This window comes from Gobio gobio, assembly GCF_949357685.1.
Source record: "Gobio gobio genome assembly, chromosome: 5".
NCBI lineage: Eukaryota > Metazoa > Chordata > Actinopteri > Cypriniformes > Gobionidae > Gobio > Gobio gobio.
Genome location: NC_137101.1, coordinates 27,523,895 through 27,544,140, shown reverse-complemented (window position 1 = coordinate 27,544,140; position 20,246 = coordinate 27,523,895). Strand labels below are relative to the sequence as shown.

Genomic DNA, 20,246 nt, shown 5'->3' with positions numbered 1-20,246 from the left:
GCGCAGAGATTCATGTGGTGACTTGACCTAAGTAATGAATTACAGCTGATATTTTCACATTTTCTATACTGTTTTCACAATTTATCAATATTAAAAAGGAATTTTATGTGATATGATCCCATGACATTTCAATACTGCATCTTCAAATGCTCCAGCATTTATTTGCTGTTATTTTCATAACCACTGGTGATATTAAGTTATTTGTACATGCATAAGCAGGAGTTTTAGTTTACTTTGTATGCTATAAAAATACATACTACCGGTATATCTGATTCTGATTCTATATATAAATATATGGAGAGTAGTGTTGGATAAATCCATCCTTCTGACCAACCCATTTAGAATAAATACATTTTGTAATTTCACCTCATATTAAAGGGATAGTTCACCCAAAAATGAAAATTATCCCATGATTTACTCACCCTAAAGCCATCTTAGGTGCATATGACATTCTTCGGAGTTATATTAGAAATGTCCTGGCTTTATAATGGCAGTGAACGGCAATGAATAAAATATCTAGCTTCTTGCGGACTGCCTTGCGTATTCAACTTATGAAAAAAGAATAACTGGCTCGACGATGACGATGGACGTATACACTTTTATCATGGATGGATGCACTTTTTTGGGCTGCCATTCACTGCCATTATAGTGCTTGGATTAGCCAGGACATTTTTTTTATTTAATTCCGATTGTATTCATTTTTGGGTGAACTATCCCTTTAAATACAAGCATGTGCAGTGTTTACACCTGTCATTCATGTTGTATTTGTGTTGAGTTCATTGAATTAGGATAATTGTTATGGTGGCTGTTGTTAATTGTGTTATTTTGTATTCCCTTATTTCATTATTAAACTTTTTTTTATGGTATACGTCAGTTTTCTCTAGTTATTCTGAATGCTAATTTCTCACTGTAATAGGTTAATGTCTATGTTTTCCAAGTTCTTTTGTTGGTCTTTGTGTTTTTCATTGGTCTTTCCTCATTCTTTTTTGGGATATTAAATTTGTGATACAGAAACATGAGTGAACATATTCCTTATCTCTGTACCTTCAATTGTTTTACTGTCAAGTTCTGACTAGTTCAGTAAAGTTGAGCAGATGCCTTTATTGAATCTACATTACAATTCTTGTGTTTTCCACAAGGTGGCAGTCTAAAATGTATTCTGGAAACAAGGGCTAGAGATTTATAGGTAACACTTTACATTAAGGTTCCCTTTGTAAAGGGTTTATAAAGGTGTTTGTTAATGACTAATAACTCATTTACAAATTAATTGTATATCGTTAATTAGCACTTATAACCACATGAATAAAAAGGGGGACTTTAACGCAATGCCTGCCAAATAGTGAGCCATTTTTAACTTGCGTTATAAATGCTTAATAAATGTATTTATTCACACTTATTTAACTTAATACCAGATTCCTGATGTGAACAGGTTCACATGTTTCCACTTTACATTAAGGTTCACTTTCACAGGTAATAAATCTTTTTAACTCATTAATAAATGTTTCGCAAGTGTCCACCCTACATTAAGGTTCATAATGAACTAATATTGTAATTAAAATATTCATTATTAATATCTCATCAAGTTATCGTTGTGCTCTTGTATTTATTTTTTGCAAAAAGTTTGATCATTTCATCTTGATAAACAAGAAATCATTTTTATACACTGCTGTGGATAGGCATGAGCTTTTTATGGAATATCATGGGTAAGACGGTAAGGAAAATTTTAAGAAAAGTGGCAGTCGTGGGATATTAATGAGAACCATAAATACAACACCGTTCAGTCTCACTATGATATTCTATTTTTGCTGCATCGTGAAATAAATCAGGAATCTGGTATTGAGTTAAATACATGTGAGTAAATACATTTATTAAGCATTTGTTAAAAATGGCTCACTATTTGGCAGGTATTGTGTTAAAGGTGGGGGGGGTGTAAAGACTCAGTTTCAGTCAATCTCATGTAAATCTTGAGTACATATAGAGTAGTATTGCATCCTTCATATCTCCGAAAAGTCTTTCGTTTTATCATATTTATAAAAGAAAGATACACTGTACAGAGTCTTTCCGGAAAAAAAAACGAGCGGCTGGAGGCGTATCGTGTGGGCGGAGCTAAACAGCCACGAGCGCGCACAGCTATTGCATTGATAGCGTCTGCAAGCTGTGACATCCTTAAACGTGAAAAAGAGCAGCAACTACTACAGCATGACGTCTCTATGTGGTAGGTACTGTAACTGTATATATTTGCTTAGCGGCTTGTAATGCGCAAGTTTTACAACATTTGTGTGTGTTTACTCATGGTTTATGAGGACATAAACCAGGTTTATAAGGACTTAAAGTTAGCAGTAGCAAGGGGAATGGTTTTGCACGTCATATTGTTTACTTGAGGTGCACTTACTCACCGATAGCTGACAACACAAAGACATTTGAAGCAGTTTTAATCACCGTTTTGCACGTCATATTGTTTATTTGAGGTGCACTTACACGCCGATAGCTAACAACATAAAGACATTTGAAGCAGTTTTACTCACCGCCTTCTTCCGAGGCACGACCGTGAATATTAATCGCTGGGACCGCTCCATCTTTCAGCATTAGACGAGCTACAAATCCGGAGTTGAACCGGGCCTTTTTTATAAAACAATTGTCGCCGAAATGCAGGGAACATACAAAAACACTTGCACAACTCTGTTGCTGCTCCGGAAAAACAAACTCCACTCCGCTGTCCCATTAACATTGGGTTCTTTGGGAAGCTGTAAAGAGTTGTCTTGCCCTGACAACCAAAAACACACTTCTTTGGTGACATTGTTGATTTCGTGAAGTCCTGTGACTGCAGCGCAGTCGGCTTCCCCAAAGCCGAGCAAAGCGTGTTAATGGGCGTGCATTTGCGCGCGCCCTTTTGGGAGAAGAGCCCGTACGGCCCGTACAAGGACATTCTGCCCTTGTTGACGTCACACTGACCCATACTCGAAAAAAAACTTTCTGAAACTTGTGAGAAACCGGAAGGAGTATTTTTGGCACAGAAATACTCCTTAAAACGTCCAACTTTTTTTTTTTTTTTACTTGGTCCATGTTTAGAAGGGGTATCCAAGTCTTTAACAGTGAACTGTAATAAAACTCAGTATGCATGAAACAGCACCCCCCCCCCCCCCCCAGATTTGAAAAGGAGGCTTATTTTTTCTTACCTCCTGGGCCTGAAGGAGACGGATCGCAAACCACTGCTACTGCCAAAGCATTAGAGAAACTCCTTCCACTAATACTGCGGTCCAGTCTGAGGCTGACTGTCGAGTTGGACTCTTATTTTGAAATGTATTCCCTATTGTTTCTGTGTACCCTTCTTGTGATTATTTCCTGTTTCGCTTGTTTGCATTAGCTCCCTTGTTTGTTACCATATCAACCCTGATTGTTCCCTCAGGTGTTTCTTTGTCATCTTGTTAGTTTCCTTATGTGTATAAATAGCTCTGTGTTTTAGTCAGTCTTGGTGAGTCGTTGTCTTTGTTTTTGCATTCTTGTTGCTGGTCGCGATTGTTCCCACTCCATGGTTGCATTATCTTTGTCTCTGTTTTTCTTTAATAAAATTTTGCTGCATGTAGATCCTCGCTCATCTCATCTTTGCCACTGTTTTAACTAATGAAGTTCACTATCAACATCAGAAACGAGGCTGAATGCAAGAATCAGAAGGCTGATCCCATCTACGTTAAACTCACCCTATTCTGTGAGACTGAGTCGTCTGAGAAACATGTCCTCCCATTAGAACTGGGGCAATAGGCCTACTGGCCTGAAATAGAAAATCTTACTGTGGCGGAGAGCTGCTCCTAAGGATTGTGATTCCCCACAGAATGAGGCAAGAAATCCTTCACAGTAAACACAAGGGTCACCAGGGTATAGTCAAGTAACGAGCTAGGGCTCGCCAGGGCTCTGCATATCACTCAGCTTGTGGAAAACTGCAGCACATGCTCACAGCATAGGGCTGCGCACAGAGAGCCTATGTTAACCACTTCAGTGCTGGAGAGACCATAGAAGTGCCACGCACATACCTTTGTTGTAGGCTATTTTTCACTTTACATTAAAGTAGCACACCTAAATGTAGCCTGTGCACTCTTTAAGAACTTTGCCAGTGAATACGGGTTTACATTACCAGCATTCCAGGATACCCGCAAGCAAAATTAGAGGTAGAGTGCGCAATGGCTACTGTGAAAGGACTCTAGAAAGGGGGTGGTGAGAAATCTTTGCTGACATATCGGTCTACCCCTCTGGAGAATGGTTACTCTCCAGCACAACACCTAATGGGGAGACAACTGTGCACCACCATACCACACCTTCCAACTTTTCTAATCCCTCGATGGTCAAACATTAAGAGGTCCAGGGAATCAGACAACATTGCAGCCTGGACAAAGCGTGTGGCTACAGAGAGATAAATCACAAGGGACTGTCATTCGACAGGCAGGTCTTACTCCATCACACCGATGGAGGTCTGATCGATGGAAACAACCGATGCTCATATGCACGCTATATTACGGATGTGAACATGTTCAGAGACACTGACATGAGAAGAGCATCTTATGTGACCAGTTCTGGCTAAGTGTCACGGCCTCCTGAACATTTGAATATGTAGAGAGAGAGAGAAAAAAGTTGTTAACTGTGTTTGTTCATGAGAATGTGTTGCAGATTGTGTGACCTGTAAAGATTCTGTAGAGATGTATTCACAATAGAAAAGGGGTCCTTACTTAAAAGTGGGAGCCCTTACGGAACAAAAATATATGGAAATATAATGCAATATATTACATAATGCATTTCCATATATGGGAAACTAGTGCTTATATTTTTTAATATACTGCAATATATGCATTGACCATGTATGGCTATGTATTAATACATATAAAATATTTAGAAAGGAAGACAAAAATAGCATTACATGGAATATTCATAAAGTTTTATCCACTTTACCAGCCAACTTAAAGTTACATCTTTTATTGTGTACATATATTGCACATACATGTTCTCATAAATGTGAATGTATGTACACACATACACACATTCACGTAATGAGTTACAGCAGATTTTTAGTTCCCAGCATGCTTTGTTTCTGACTGTTAAAGGAGAGTAAATGTTAAAATAAAGTGTTATGTCACATGATTTGCTAAATATTAATATAGGGAAAGACCTGTTAGTGGTTTAAGTTGTATTATTTTGTCATTTAAAAGGTTTTCTGGCATGTATGAATTGGGGTTACCATTGTGTTGAAGAGTAGAGCCTGTGGTTAGGCTGACGATTGGCCAAACACCATTAAGACTATATTACTATTTTTAAAATGGATGTGCTCTCTTCAGCACAGTGACAGTCTCTTTGCTAAAAACTTTAGTACTTACAGGTGTACTTGTGCTATTGTTAACTAACTTGAAAATATGTATTATATATGTATATATTACATTTATAGTGTAAGTCAACATAAATATATTACATTATATATTTCTCTATCTTTTTATTATGCTTGAGTAAATACATCTGCAATATATTAAACACATGCAGTACCATATCTGATCACATATATATCTATATATTATGAAATCTATTACTGAATATGAAATAACATACATTATGATATGTTTGTAAATAGTCATCTTTTTCATTGCAATTCATGTATTAAAAATTTATTATTCAATAAATTTTAATATATTAACACAATATATTATTCTGTATATTTTCAAATATACTGTTAATTCATATGTTCATATACATAGGGAATATGAACATATAATCCATATACTATTTGATATTGAAGGTATTTGATCATTTATGAATATTTGAAAAAAAAAAAATTAATAAATAAATAAATAAATATATATATATATATATATATATATATATATATATATATATATATATATATATATATATATATATATATATATATATATATATATATATATATATATATATATATATATATATAATATATATATATATAATATATATATAATACTAAATGTGTCATTTGGCGAAAAAAAACAGGCTCACCTTTTACACTGCATGTGATCTTTCCAGTTATTTTATTGTTTTCTCAGACCAAAATGTCAACGTCTGACAACCATTCACAGAAAGAGAAGAAAACAGATCCCTCTGCTGTGAAGAAACAATCTGAGATGGAGAATGAGGAAAAGAGAGAGTCAAGAAATACAGAAAGACTGGAGCTGGATAATTTGTTTAAAAAACTCAGTATTGAGGTAACAGAAGAACAATTCATACTGTATGGAACAGTATTTATAAATACCAACCTAGTTTACCAAATGTGGTAAAATGTTGTTCATTATTAGTTTATGATACCTAATACTGTTCATTATTAGTTAATGAAACCTAATACACCTAATACTTACCTAATACTTTTGATTGAGCTGTAGTGTAACATGCTACAACTAAATTTCCTCTGAAAAGTGAAAATGAAAAATGCTTTACAATAAATTAAAACTGAATGGGGATCAGGGGCTGTCAATAAAAGAATCATGAGAATAGTCAGTCCAAGTATTCTGAAGCCATGTAATAGTTTTGTTTGATGAACAGACATATTTTAGTTGATATTTAAGTTGCACTCTGAAAATCTAGCTTGACAGGTCACCATTCACTTTTTTTATTTGTATGGATGAGAGAAGCTTGTTTTTATTCTGTTCTAAATAACTAGTGTTGAGATTAATTTAAAACACAGTTATATAAAAGTTATAAAAGTGATTTAAAAAAAAAAAAAAATATATATATATATATATATATATATATATATATATATATATATATATATATATATATATATATATATATATATATATATATTAGTGCTGTCAAACGATTAAAATATTTAATCGCGATTAATCGCATTAATGTCATAGTTAACTCACAATTAATCACAATTAATCGCACATTTTTATTTATTCTAAATGTCCCTTGATTCCTTTTTGTCCCATTATTTTTTCTTATTTTAATGATCTTATCAACATAGAAAAGTGGATCAGCTTGCTTTGTTCAAATGTTTGTTTTATTGAAAACAACATTGGCATACTGTAGTGTTCGATTTCACACCAACATTCTCACTTGGAGCAAATAATCTCACACAATGTAACACTGCCCATCAATAAAAGGGTGAAACAAATACTTTGTTGCACAAACAGCCCCTTCAACAGCCCTTTCTAAGGGATCAAAACAGGGTGATACAAAATAAAATTACAAAGTGCACATGCAAGGTAAACTAGGACTCCGCCTATAGTGCAGTTAAACCAGGGGTCGCCAACTAGTGGACTCCGGTCCGAATCCGGACCGCGAAGCCTTTTGACGTAATGAAACAGTTAACGTTGCAATGCTCAGTTACTACGTTCAGACCCAGACGCGCGGTCAAGCATGCAGTGAAGAAGAGACTGATGGTGCGTTCACACCGGACGCGAATGACGCGACATGCACGCCGCTTAATCCGCGCCGCAGAATGTCTATTTGCGTCTTTGCATTGACTTAAATCACTCGCGCAAAACGCTTCATTCGCGTCTGGTGTGAAAGCACCATCAGAGCAGAAAGCAGCGCTCAAGACAAGCACTTTTAGTTGAAGACCCCTGAGTTAAACCATGGCATAATACGTTTCTCATTTCGGCGTCTCACGCTTGCCATCCACGTCTACTCTTTTAATGGCCCAAACGAGTGCGGGCAGCCGCAGCGTGCCTGATGTTTTGTTTCCGGTCTAGCTACATCCGGAGTGGTGTTGTAGTTTTTCTAACGTTACTAGTTGTTGCAACAGCATGTGAAAAAACTACAAAGTTTGTTAGACCAAAAAGAACGTTAATCTCGCGATAAAAAAATTGACGCCGTTAAAATAGGTTTGCGTTAACGTCGTTAATAACGCGTTTAACTGACAGCACTAATATATATATATATATATATATATATATATATATATATATATATATATATATATATATATATATATATATATATATATATATATATATATATATATATATATATATATATATATATAATATTTGCATGCACTATCCCTTTAAGAAACATTTCAGATTATACACAGTCATCTTTATTTTTATAAAATATAAAATCAACAGCTGAACTGATGAATGTTCTTGAATACAAGTTGGGTAAAATGTGTATTTCTTTCTAGGAAAGAAAAGAACCCAGAGTCAATTTTTTTTATCAATGTCCCAGTGGGGGTTACACCTGAAATGAGTGTGAAACAGTTATGGAAGTTTAAATACTGTACTAAATATTTTTTATTTTATATAAAATATATATTTTACAAAAATGTTTTAATCTAAAATTACTATAAAATCAAAGCCATATGTCTAAGCAAGTTGTGTTCCAAATTTGAAGTTGATATCACAAAAATTGAAGTTCCCATGAGATTTTGTTTAAGCGCAATACCAAAAATAGCCACCGGGTGTCATTTAAATTCCATTGATTGTTTTTTTAATGCATTTTCCTGTAATTTTCTGTCCAAATGTCACTTCCATCACAAAACGGTCACCAAATATGGAACCTTGAGACTCAGACCTTTCCGACGATATGTGTTTTGTCAAGATTAGAAAAGATTTTGATTATAAAGTAATTAAAGCAGCACTAGGTAACTTTTGCTCTCGGGCTCCCCCTACAGTTGTGAAACAGTATTGTCCTCTACTACTGTCGTAAACTGTCATTCTACATCAGCGGATGCATCGCACGTGCATTTGTTGACATGACAACCATGATAGCCCTGAACACTGCCGGAGTTCACATGCAGGTGTTGCTTGCATCGCGTGTGAAATGTCTTCATCCCAGGTACAGTGGCATATGTTTCAGCATGTCGTATGAATATAATTTCATGGGTTTTATTTTTTTCAAACGCCAAATGATCGCGATGCTCACGTTTACAAGCCAGCGTCATTATAGTAGCCTAGTCTATTGGTTCCCGTTTTACAGAATCTATATGATACTTCAGTTCAATGTTTGAGTGGTAGATAATAACCATATATCGTCAATATTATAATATCAAGCTACCGTAGATGAATCTGCAAATTTGAAAAATCGATTTGCATTATAGCTTGAGGAAAGACAAATAAACCAATATCACAGACATGTTAGGTATCCTAAAATATGATTTTATACGTCTTACGTATTTACTTGCAAGAATGTAGCCTCTCCTTCAGCTCACGCCAACGAGCAAACGCTGGCCCAATGTTGATCCTCGTCCTGCCTTTAATCCCATCACTTTCTCGTTTCCTCTTTTTGCTTTCCTCCGACAAAACCTTTGCTTTCTTATTTTTCTGTGCTGCTTCGGCCATGACTATAACATTTGGCAAACAAATGATAGTTTGGCTCACACGTCCGAATTTAAGGAAGTGGGGGTGGTGGTGGAAGTGACGTATATGCCGTAAAGCAGTCGAATTTTGTAGTTCTTTTTTTTCTCGGGTTACTACCCGAAACCCGAAGTTTAAAAGTACGATTAAAAACGATACAGACCCCGTCAGGCTATGGCAGACGTGTCATTCAACCTATTGTAAGTCGATGTATCATCACAAGAGTTTTGAAAATATATTATGAAGGTTGAAAAGTTACCTAGTGTTGCTTTAAAATAAATGTTGTAATATGAAACATGACACCGCCCACTAGGGGAGGAGCCTGCTAAAATAATTTAAAGTACCATTTCCATGGTAACGCAACATCCAATTTCAAAAGCGTTTTCACAGGATGAATTTTGAGTTCGTAAGCTTTCGAATGCTACCTAATTTATGATAATTACTAAAATATATGATACAAAAAAAGGCGATCAAAAAAAGAGCCAGGTGCCAGGTGTCCCGCCAGCGGGACGGTGACAGTTAAGAGAGAGCTAGAAGCATGATAAAAGAGGGTTGGAAGTTTATATGATGGTTATACATTGAGGTATGATTATGATGATTTCATAAATCTCACTTCCAGACCATCAGAAAAATGATTTCATTAGAGTTCAGAGTAGTCAGAATAGTGAGTGCAGTCTCGAAGAATTTAATTTACTCTTTCCACTCTATGAACCAGTCATAGATAGATATTTTTAATTTATCTTTAGTGTTATTAGTTATATGAAATAGTTATTTCATTTTTTTTGTGCTTGTTTTTGTCATGTTATCATTTATTGCATTTTTTGCTCTGTTGTTATTGTTTTTCTGTATAGCTACATTTTGACACCATTAGCAGTAATAAAATATTATGAAATACAATATTTTGTTTTTGTACTGCTCAGTGACATATCAATCTTCACTCCATAAACCACGATTACAAAAAAAAAAAAAAAAAAAAAACACTGTTCAAATTAAGCTGGATCATCTTTGAGATGTTTCTACACTTCGATTGGAGTTAGCCTGTGGCAAATTCAAGTGTATGGACATGATTTGGAGAAACCAAGCCAAGAGATTAAAGGAATGGCCTGTAGAGCTCAGAGACAGGATTGTCTCAGATCTGGGGAAGACTACAAACACATTTCTGCTACATTGAAGATTCACAGAAGCATGTAGCCCCCATAATCTGTGATGGAAGGATAACCATGGCTCTTCCTGCAGCTTGCTTTCTGGCCAAACTGAGCAATGGATGGAGAAATGTTATTGGTGACCAAGAAGCTGATGGTCACTCTGTTCATATATGGAGATGGGAGAAACTTACAGAAGGACAAACTGAAACACTCCACCGATATGGACTTTATGGCAGAGTGGCCAGACTCAGAGCCTGGGCTTGAACCCAGTTGAAAATCTCTGGAAAACCTGAAAATGACTGCTGACATCCACCATCTAGGGAATCTCCCTTCTCCCACCAGATGGCAGTCTCTGCTTTATTTTTTCTGTACTTCATGAATTCCAACCAGATGGGTTGTCATTTAATTTAAAAACAATCATATTGTCATGTCATATTTTTGACACCTTTGTCTTTGTATTTTGTTTGTTCACCACAATTGTTATGCAACTATTGTAGAGTCATAATTCTGAATTGATGCATGTGTGGTCGCTGCACAGAAAATATAAATAATATTCAAACACACACTCCCAAACACACTTTTCCCCATTTACTTCTGCTGTTTTTATACAGACCAAATAAGATTTTCTCTTCTCTTCTCTTAAACATAACCTGCACACAAACCTTCCAGCATTTTTTTTTTACATATTTAAAAATTGTATTTCAATGCTATTTAGTGTAGTTTTATTTGGCAATTTCCCACAAAATCTAGAGGATTTTCACAATTTTTCAACTAGTCTGTTAGGTTATAGATTTTTTTCATTTAATGTCCAAGGGCCCGTTTCAAAAAGGAGGTTAAGTGAAAACTCTGAGTATGTTAACCCTGAAATGTGAGCAACTCAAACCCAAGAAAGCATCATAGGTCAAGTCTGTTTCTGAAAGAACTCTGAGAACCTAATCTGGTCAGGGGGTTTTCTTCAGTAGGCTATATAAACAAAGTTTATGTTGGTCTCCTCCCTGTGACAAAAAATAGCATGTCCTTTTATACAGGATCCATAATTCGTAGGGAGAGGATTTTTTTTGACATATCCACTTGCATATTTATTTGAGCGTCACAATTTTTAAATGGTAGTTCCCTTTCAGTCGGTCACGTTCAACGTACGTCAGAGTGAACCGACAAATTGGGAGAGTCCTATCACCTTCGAGTGTGTATAAAACGAGCCAATGAACATTGGTGTGCAAGATTTGCATGTCGCTACACTGGGACCAACCACCTACCCAGATAGCAACATTGTGTCGGCCCAGATCTGGCCCACATCTGGAACTTGTGGCATACTGATCTGGCCCACATGCTGCGTGGAATGACGGCCCTTGAGTGGACCACTTCTGTTTGCCACATCTGGGCCACAAGCAGGCCATAACAATGCCACATGTCAGCCAAGAGCAAAGAAATAAACCAGAACTGGACCTTACTGAGCCACAAAATCGGTGTATATTAGATATGGAGTCAGCTCAGCCTTAATAAACCTGTTAACAAGCAGAATCACTGAAGGAGAGAAGAGAACAGAAAAAGAGACGAGCAGAAAGACAAGAACTACAACTGACTTCAGCCACAGCTTTAGTTGAAATCAACTGAAGATAAAAGAAGACATTCAATCTCTGAAGATCTCAGCAGAGGAGGATTAAACAACTCCACAAACAGCATTACCAGCTTCACACATTACTAACCAGACTGACTTTATTTCTGTCAGACGTCTACAGAAGCTCTTATTGAGAATTAACAGTTTAACTCTAATGTGTTTCTTCTGAAGTCACCATGACAGCGATTAGTGTTTGCATTAGCTGGGCTCTTTACTCTTATTATGTGTCTTCCTCTTTTGGCTTCTGTGAATATGTGTTGGTAAAACACGTTTGAAATAGCAAAGGAAGCTAAAGAGAAGTGACATCCGGTGATTATGATCACCTGTTGATGGTTTTATAATGACATTTTATATATGATATTGCCTGGTGTTGTTTGAGTATAATAAGTGTGTTGTGTGAGTATAATAAGTGTGTTGTGTTAATAATACATTTGCACTACAAACCCTGTGTACAGAAGCGTGAGATCCTGCAGTATTATAATAATCAGTCATTAGATTTTAACAAAGCACAAAAAGTTAGTCTGACGTCAATCAGATACACACAGATATCAAGAATCGGCGTATGAATCTCATCAATGGTGACAAACAAAATAATAGGAAAATTCAGCTGCATAATATATTTATGCTGCAATGCATGCTGGGAGTTCTGTACTATGCTGGTACCCAGCATGCATTGCAACATGGCATTTTTGATTGTCACCATTGTTGAGAATCATGTGCTGATTGTTGATTGTTGTGTGTCTACCTGTCATCATAGGTTAAACTTTTATTTTTGTTCATGTTTGTTAAAAAACTAATTGCATAAGGCTAACTGATTGTTAAAACACTGCAAGATCTGATGCTTCAGTAACACAGGGTTCGTAATGAAAATTAATTAATAACACAATTGTTTGAACCAAATGACATCATTGATTTCATGACAATTTTAAAACCATCACCAGGTAATCAAATTACCTGATGTCACTCCTCTTTAGCTTCCTTTGCTACTTCAAATGTGTTTTACCATCACACATTCGCAGAAACCAAAAGAGGAAGACACGTAATAAGAGTAAAGAGCCCAACTAATGAAAACACTGATGAAACACATTAGAGTTAAACCTCTGTTAATTCTCAGTAAGAGCTTCTGTAGTCGCATAACAGAAATAAAGTCAGTCTGGTTAGTAATGTGTGAAGCTGGTAATGCTGTTTGTGGAGTTGTTTAATCCTCCTCTACTGATATCTTCAGAGATTGAATGTCTTCTTTTATCTTCAGTTGATTTCAACTAAAGCTGTGGCTGAAGTCAGTTGTAGTTCTTGTCTTTCTGCTCGTCTCTTTTTCTGTTCTCTTCTCTCCTTCAGTGATTCTGCTTGTTAACAGGTTTATTAAGGCTGAGCTGACTCCACATTTAATCTACACAGATTTTGTGGCTCAGATAAGGTCCAGTTCTGGTTTATTTCTTTGCTCTTGGCTGACATCTGGCATTGCTCTGGCCTGCTTGTGGCCCATATCTGGCAAACAGGAGTGGTCCACTCAAGGGCTGTCATTCCACGCAGCATGTGGGCCAGATCAGTATGCCACAAGTGCCAGATATGGGCCAGATCTGGGCCCACACAATGTTGCTATCTGGGTAGGAGCGATCGAGACGCTTTGGCTTCAGTTTTTAACACAAGTGCGGCAGGTTTGGTCCCTACACACTGTTCACTGCTCCCTACTCCCTGAGCACGGTATATTAGTTAAAGTGTGTCAAAGTGGTGGCAGGAAAGCAGACACAGACGAAGATAAAGAATCCAAAATAACAGGTTTAATGGTAATAGAAGCATACAGATGATCAACAGTACGTATTTACAAAGGTGATGAATGGACAAGGAGTGACTGAAAAGGAAGAATTGATATAGGAACATAAACAAGGTAACGAGCAAACACAGCTGAACAAATTGAACTAATAATGAAGGTAACCAACCATGGTAACAAAGGAGTGGCGGGAAACTGAACAAAGGAGCACATGAACGAATCAGAATACAAAAAGAAAGTCCAAACACAAACAGGGGGGTATTCCAGAAAGCAAGGTTAACCTACCGCAACATATACCTTGAACTCTCGGTTGATTAACCCAAACCTTGCTTACTCAAGGTATGCTGGTTCCAAAAACGTGTCTGTGAGTAAGTTCAGACAACACAAAAGAAAACACATACCAAGCTAAATAATAACAATAATAGTAACAACACAAAAGCTTGATTTACTCATAAAGACAGTCACTAATCGCCACCTATTGCATAAAATCCCCAAACATTTTGGCGCAAAGAGAGAAAAGTTCATATAGTATGTCAACACTCTTAGCCAATCAAATTTGAGAACAGGCATATGCCTAATATATTAATAAAACACAAATGAGTATATTGAATGCCTTTCATTATAAACCATACATTCAAATTTTTGGTAAAACAAAAGATCCATAAAGATCTTATTTAAGCCACTGATTTCAAGCCAATCTTCAGTTTCACTTATTATACACTTGACGGTGACAACTCTTTCCTACATTTAAAAAATTACCACCTGTCAGATCATTCAAATTGTGTTTCCCCCTTTTTTTGGTGCTTTTTAAAGGAAATAATTACAGCTATTTGGATGTAAAAGGAATACTTGATCTATACAGACGCACAACTATGCGAAAGGCGTGTGACATTTATGACATTATGACATTGCACCTCCCAAAAACTTCCCTTGCAAACCAATTAAAAACAACAACACAAAATAAAGGCAGTGGGAGCCTTTGTTTGTTACTTTGACAAAAGCAATTATGGTTAATTATTCATCCTATGTTGTTGTGGAAGTTTCGTGCAAAGGAAGAGAGGGCATGCTGGTAGGGCGCCCTTTTGCTGAATGAAACAACCGTTGTATCATAATCAGAGGCACAATATTTATATTACACAATAAAGATATCAAATTGAAAAGATAATTATATTTAATGTAATTGAATACACACCTATATGAGGTGTGAAAGGTGTGTTTGCGAATGTGTACATAAATGTGCACTCGAGGGGGTGAAGAGGTTGTAATAAGTGACCATATTTATGTTAGGTGTCTCTGTATGTGTGTTAGTTCTGTTTGCAGTATCATCAGTATTGTCAGTATCATCCCTGCTGAACTGAGTGACAGCCTATTTGTGATGTAATATTGGCCAAATGACCTGTATGATGATGTAATAAATGATTTATATGAAAAGGGTGCCTTTTTCATTTGAAAAGCATAATTAAATTTTTTTTTTGTAAGATCGTAAACATTCTCTTAGATAATAAATGTTGATAAAATGTTTTCTACTGTTTGTTTTTTTAAAGATTATTGCAGAAATTAAGCTCTGTGACCAACAAAAGGTTATGATTCTTATACATGTTTTAATTTTGAAGCCTAAATACAATTGCCATTTGCCCACATCATTTGAGGTTGGGAAGTTCGCTCTGGACTTGATCCGTTGTGGAGCAACTATGCTCGAACCAATCAAATTGTCAGAGCTGGCTTTATACGATGATGGACAAATGATCAACAGTAATGTAATCATCCACGACATCAAAGAGAGCTTGGGTTGAATTTGTTCTAATCCTAAACGGAGAACTTGTTTGTATATGCATTCACCTTTACTATTTCTCTCAAAAATGATGATTGTGTTGGTAAGTACTCTGTGTATCCTTAATTTTTTTTTTTACAACACTGGCAAAGATCGTTCACACTCATCTTCTTCTTTTACTTCTTCCAGCATGCGTGCTGTTAAGTTCTGTTGACAACTATGCTGATTGGTTGTAGGTCTATCCAATTTAGTGCAGAGGCATTTTCTTTCCTGGTTCGGTTGAAACATGCCCCATAATCACAGCCCAATGGAGCAGTATCAGACTCATATTCTGACTAGAATTGAATATGATGGCGTCAAGCTAAATTGCCATAAGAAAAAAGCTAAAAATAGGCTAAAATCCATATAATTTTGGGATACAATTTTAAAAAACACAAGTAGGAATGTTTGAATTAGAATTCTGTCAGGTCCACTAAAGTCAAAAAAACACAATAGACAAATATTTAGTAACATTTTTAATTGCATATTTGCAAAGATTTAGATTTGGCGGTATGGCTCTGTTCTAAATTCACCATCCTTTCATGAGCTCCATGAAAAGCCAAGACAGGGAACAGCAGCAGATTCTGGGGACGACCTCCCATTTAACTGGGAGGGCAGAGCAAATCCCCCATTTAGAACAGAGCATGCACCAATGACAACAGAATGACATGATTAAGTTAGCAATTTAAGGAGGAGCTGGGGAGGAGGTGGGTTGCAAAGCAGCGTGCAGCAGAAGCGTCCAAGCAGGCAGATTGAAGTGAAGCTATGCTAAAGTAAGGCGCCCTGTTTGAGAGAAGCCAATTGAGAGCATAGGATCAGCTGAAACAGATCAGCTGAAAGAGGGGCGGAGTTAGAATTTCCCAATCAGCTGATAGCGGAGCTTGACTACGTGGCCTGCCAGAACTAACGCTGGCGCTTGATTAGTTTATAAAATTGTTTTTTATATAGGCTACTTGTGTATTTTTTGCTCGGTCAATGGAAGTAGTTAGTTTCAAACAAAGTCAAAGCAGAATCAATTTCACAGAGGGCACAGTGGTAATGTTTTGAATGATTTAGTATTGTTGAACGAATTGGTTCAGTGACTCAGTTATTCAAAGACTCACTCATAAAGACAGTCACTTGTCACTTATCACTTAACAATTTAACCTGTGGAAAGAGTCACTGAAAATCCCCAAAAACAGACAAGTGGAGTGGTGCAACAGAACTACACCCATAAAAATAAAGGAAGAACCAAAAAGGGGGTTTCACAGTGATGCCAGACCCGTTTTTGGTTCCCAGAAGAACCATTTTGTGAAAGGTTCTTTAAAGAACCATTTTTTTCTAACCATTTTATAGTCTAAAGAACTTTTCTGTGCTACAAAGAACCTTTTGTATAATGGAAAGGTTCTTTGGATATTAAAGGTTCTTCATGGAACCATACACCCCGCAAAAGAACCATTTAAGAACCTTTATTTTTGAGAGTGTAGACTTGTTCGAATTAGAATAGCTTGAATTAGAATAGTTTGCAAGAGCACGGGTATAAACCAAATTAAAGCTGTAAACGGACTAGTGAGTAAGCTCATCTGTTCAGAAAGATGATGTTTAATGGCATTAATCTCTGTTTATTGTTAGATTGACAAAGTTTTGAAAATAAATTTTTAGGATGGTCTGCTTCTTAAGTGGTCTAACAGTGCTTGTCATTGTCAAAATGTTTGAGATTGCCAATTAAATCAAAGAAGCCAGACTTTACAGAAGCTGAGCGTGAATTCCAACACAACGCATCATTTATAATGGTGAAAGAGACATTTAATATTTGAAAACTGTTTTATGACACAAAGGTAAGTAATTTACAGTAATGCAAAATATTCACACCCTCAAAATGGAGGACTAATAAGGCCCCGTTTACACCTGGTGTTTTGGTCAATCGGATCACAAGTAGATCAGTCTCTTTTGTCCACTTTCAACCACTTCTGTCCGGATTTCTTCGAGGGGAGGGTCTATGGATGGGTATATGTATGGGCTTTTTCAGATCTTTTGATCTAAGGCCCTGTTCACACCTGATATTAAGATGCATTTTGGTCAATCGGATCACAAGTGGACAACTCTAAATACCAGCCTGGTCTCATTGCGAAAATGTACCTCTGGCAACGTTTTTGCAAACCCCAAAATACGTACCAATATGTACATATCACTGCAGTTTCAAAGTGATCTAAATACAGTTGTAAGCGGGGTCTAAAACATTTTGAGCTGGTCCACTTTCGACCACTTTCAGAGGTAGTCGAAAACTCATTAGTGTAACATGTAGCTAAACGCTCATGTGGTCGAATGCTTTCAAACTGCAACAAAAGGCCACCAACTCTACTGATCTAACGCGTAAAAGTGCACAGGAAGTGCGCTACCCAGACGGGATTTAAACTTTATCGGCTGACGACCCAAATTTGGTTTGAAGCCGAAAAATGTACCAAGAACAATGTTCTCTCACCATTCCTGATTTCTAACACACATTCACAGTGATCAGCGTGGTCTTGCATCTGTCAGAGCAGAAACGAAAGCTTATGATCTCTGTAAGTTTTTTCGTCATCTCCGTCCACATTCATATGTGAATTGCGCAAGCTTATTTAGTCCATTAGATTGAAAGATCTGAAAAAACCCTCCCCTCAGAAAAATCAGGACAGGAGTGGTTGAAAGTGAACAAAAGAGATACCTCCTATACTTGTGATCTGATCGACCAAAACGCATCTTAATATAAGGCGTAAACAGGGCCTAAAGGAGGAAATAAACTCACGCAATTTACATGTGAATGCAACCGGAGATGATGGGAAAACATACGGCGAGCATCAGCTTTTGTCTCTGCTCTGATCGCCGCAAGACCATACCAAACGCTGTGAGTGTGTGTTAGAAATCAGGAATGGTGAAAGAACATTATTTGGGCTTTGTAAGTTTTTCAACTTCAAACCAAACTTGGGTCTTCCACCGACAAATCCCATTTGGCTAGTGCGCTTTTCATAATGTTTATGCATCAGGTCAGTTGGCGGAAAATAGGTGATCTTTTGCGGCTGTTCGAACACATTCGACCACATGAGCTACATTACTAAAGCAATCCAGTCAAATGCGTTTTCAACTCTGTAAATGGTCAAAAGTGGACAAGCTCAAAACACTTTAGATCTTGTTTACTTTAATTTAGCATCATCCACTTGTGATCCGATCTTAATACCGAGTGTAAACAGGGCCTAAGTTAAAACCATTAAATTAATAATGTGCCTTCTTTTCTGAGTGAAAAGAATGTAGAAAATAATTCATTGATAATGTTCAAGATGGCTTTTCTCTTTTGAAATAAATAATTATTGTGGATAAAAAGTCGATCCTGCAGCACAATGACAGCATTTCCAAGAAAATAATTTCAAAACGTAATAACTATTTCATTTTCATCCATATAGATCATGATCTCTATGTCAGTGGTGGTGTGTGACTGGAGCAGTGTGTGGACAGAGCACAGAGGAGGTAAATTTAGCCCAGGGTGATATTAATAGATTCAGTGTCGGCCATGCCTGGCTGGTGCACACCTGCACGGAGGCAAAATTACACACACAATACACACGCACACTAAACCATGCACAAGTTTACACACAAACAGGCATACACACACCTTCCTGGTGACGGGGGATTTTGTGTCCTTGATCGGGGTTTGGACAGGGGGTGTTGGTGTCCTCATGTCCTTCATTTGGAGGTTGGTCGGGTACATCTGAGATGCAGTGCTTTCCGAACAATTAGCTGCATTACAAAATGTTACATTCACTGCTGGCTATCAAGTGATGTAATCCTTACTCCCAATGTAATCAAAAAAATTAGTTTTTTTTTCTTCAAAAAGATCTAGAATGCACTGTAGAATTTTTTTTTTCACAACAGTGTTTTCTTACATTAAATTAAGTGTTGTTTTCTGTAAGGTGTTAATGTGATATACAGAGTAAATATTTTCTACGCCCTTATGTGATGCGAAACAGCTAGAAACAAATCACAGAAGCAAACAAGTAACTGTAAAGCCTCCCATATGAAATAGAAATATTAAATGGAACAGTTTATTGAAACTTTTGATAACATATTGTCACACACTGGTGGTGTAGAAAAACACGATGAAGGCTAAATAATATCAAGCCGTCTCTTTACTTGATAATTCAAAAGATACACAATGATTAAGGCAGGAGAAAGTGCACACGTAATACCGAACAATGAAACACAAACAGAACAGAACTTAAGTACACGTGATAATGTATTTTTACAAATACAATTAGGCGCAGATGTTATTTATATGGCTAAAAAGATGAAATTCATTTATAACAGATATAGCATTGTTTTACTTGCTAAAATCAGAAGGCTGGAGACATCTAGAAGATTGTGTATTAAATGATTATCAGCAATGTTTTATTGTATTGATAATTTAAAGGCTTTAATATGTATAATATGATACGGTTGACTTTTTAGAATTTTTAGTCTGATTCAACAAAAAAATCTTTTCACAATAGTCACTCATTTATTAATCAGACTACACTGGCTGTGCTAAAAATGCTTTTGCCTGTGCAATTGTTTTAACTGGTTTGAACTGGTGTTGTAAATA

At 36.5% G+C, this 20,246-nt stretch overlaps 1 protein-coding gene across 1 annotated transcript in view; it reads left to right on the top strand.

Annotated features, from left to right (window-relative positions):
* LOC307126268 (L-threonine ammonia-lyase-like) overlaps nt 1-10,720 on the top strand; it is a gene marked incomplete at its 3' end in the record, with an annotated part of 15,625 nt that extends 4,905 nt beyond the window's left edge. The window contains exon 8 of the mRNA XM_079816731.1: nt 10,548-10,720. Coding sequence (XP_079672857.1) covers nt 10,548-10,720 — 173 coding nt within the window. The remainder of the gene's footprint in view (nt 1-10,547) is intronic.
* Between the last annotated feature and the right edge of the window lie 9,526 nt (nt 10,721-20,246).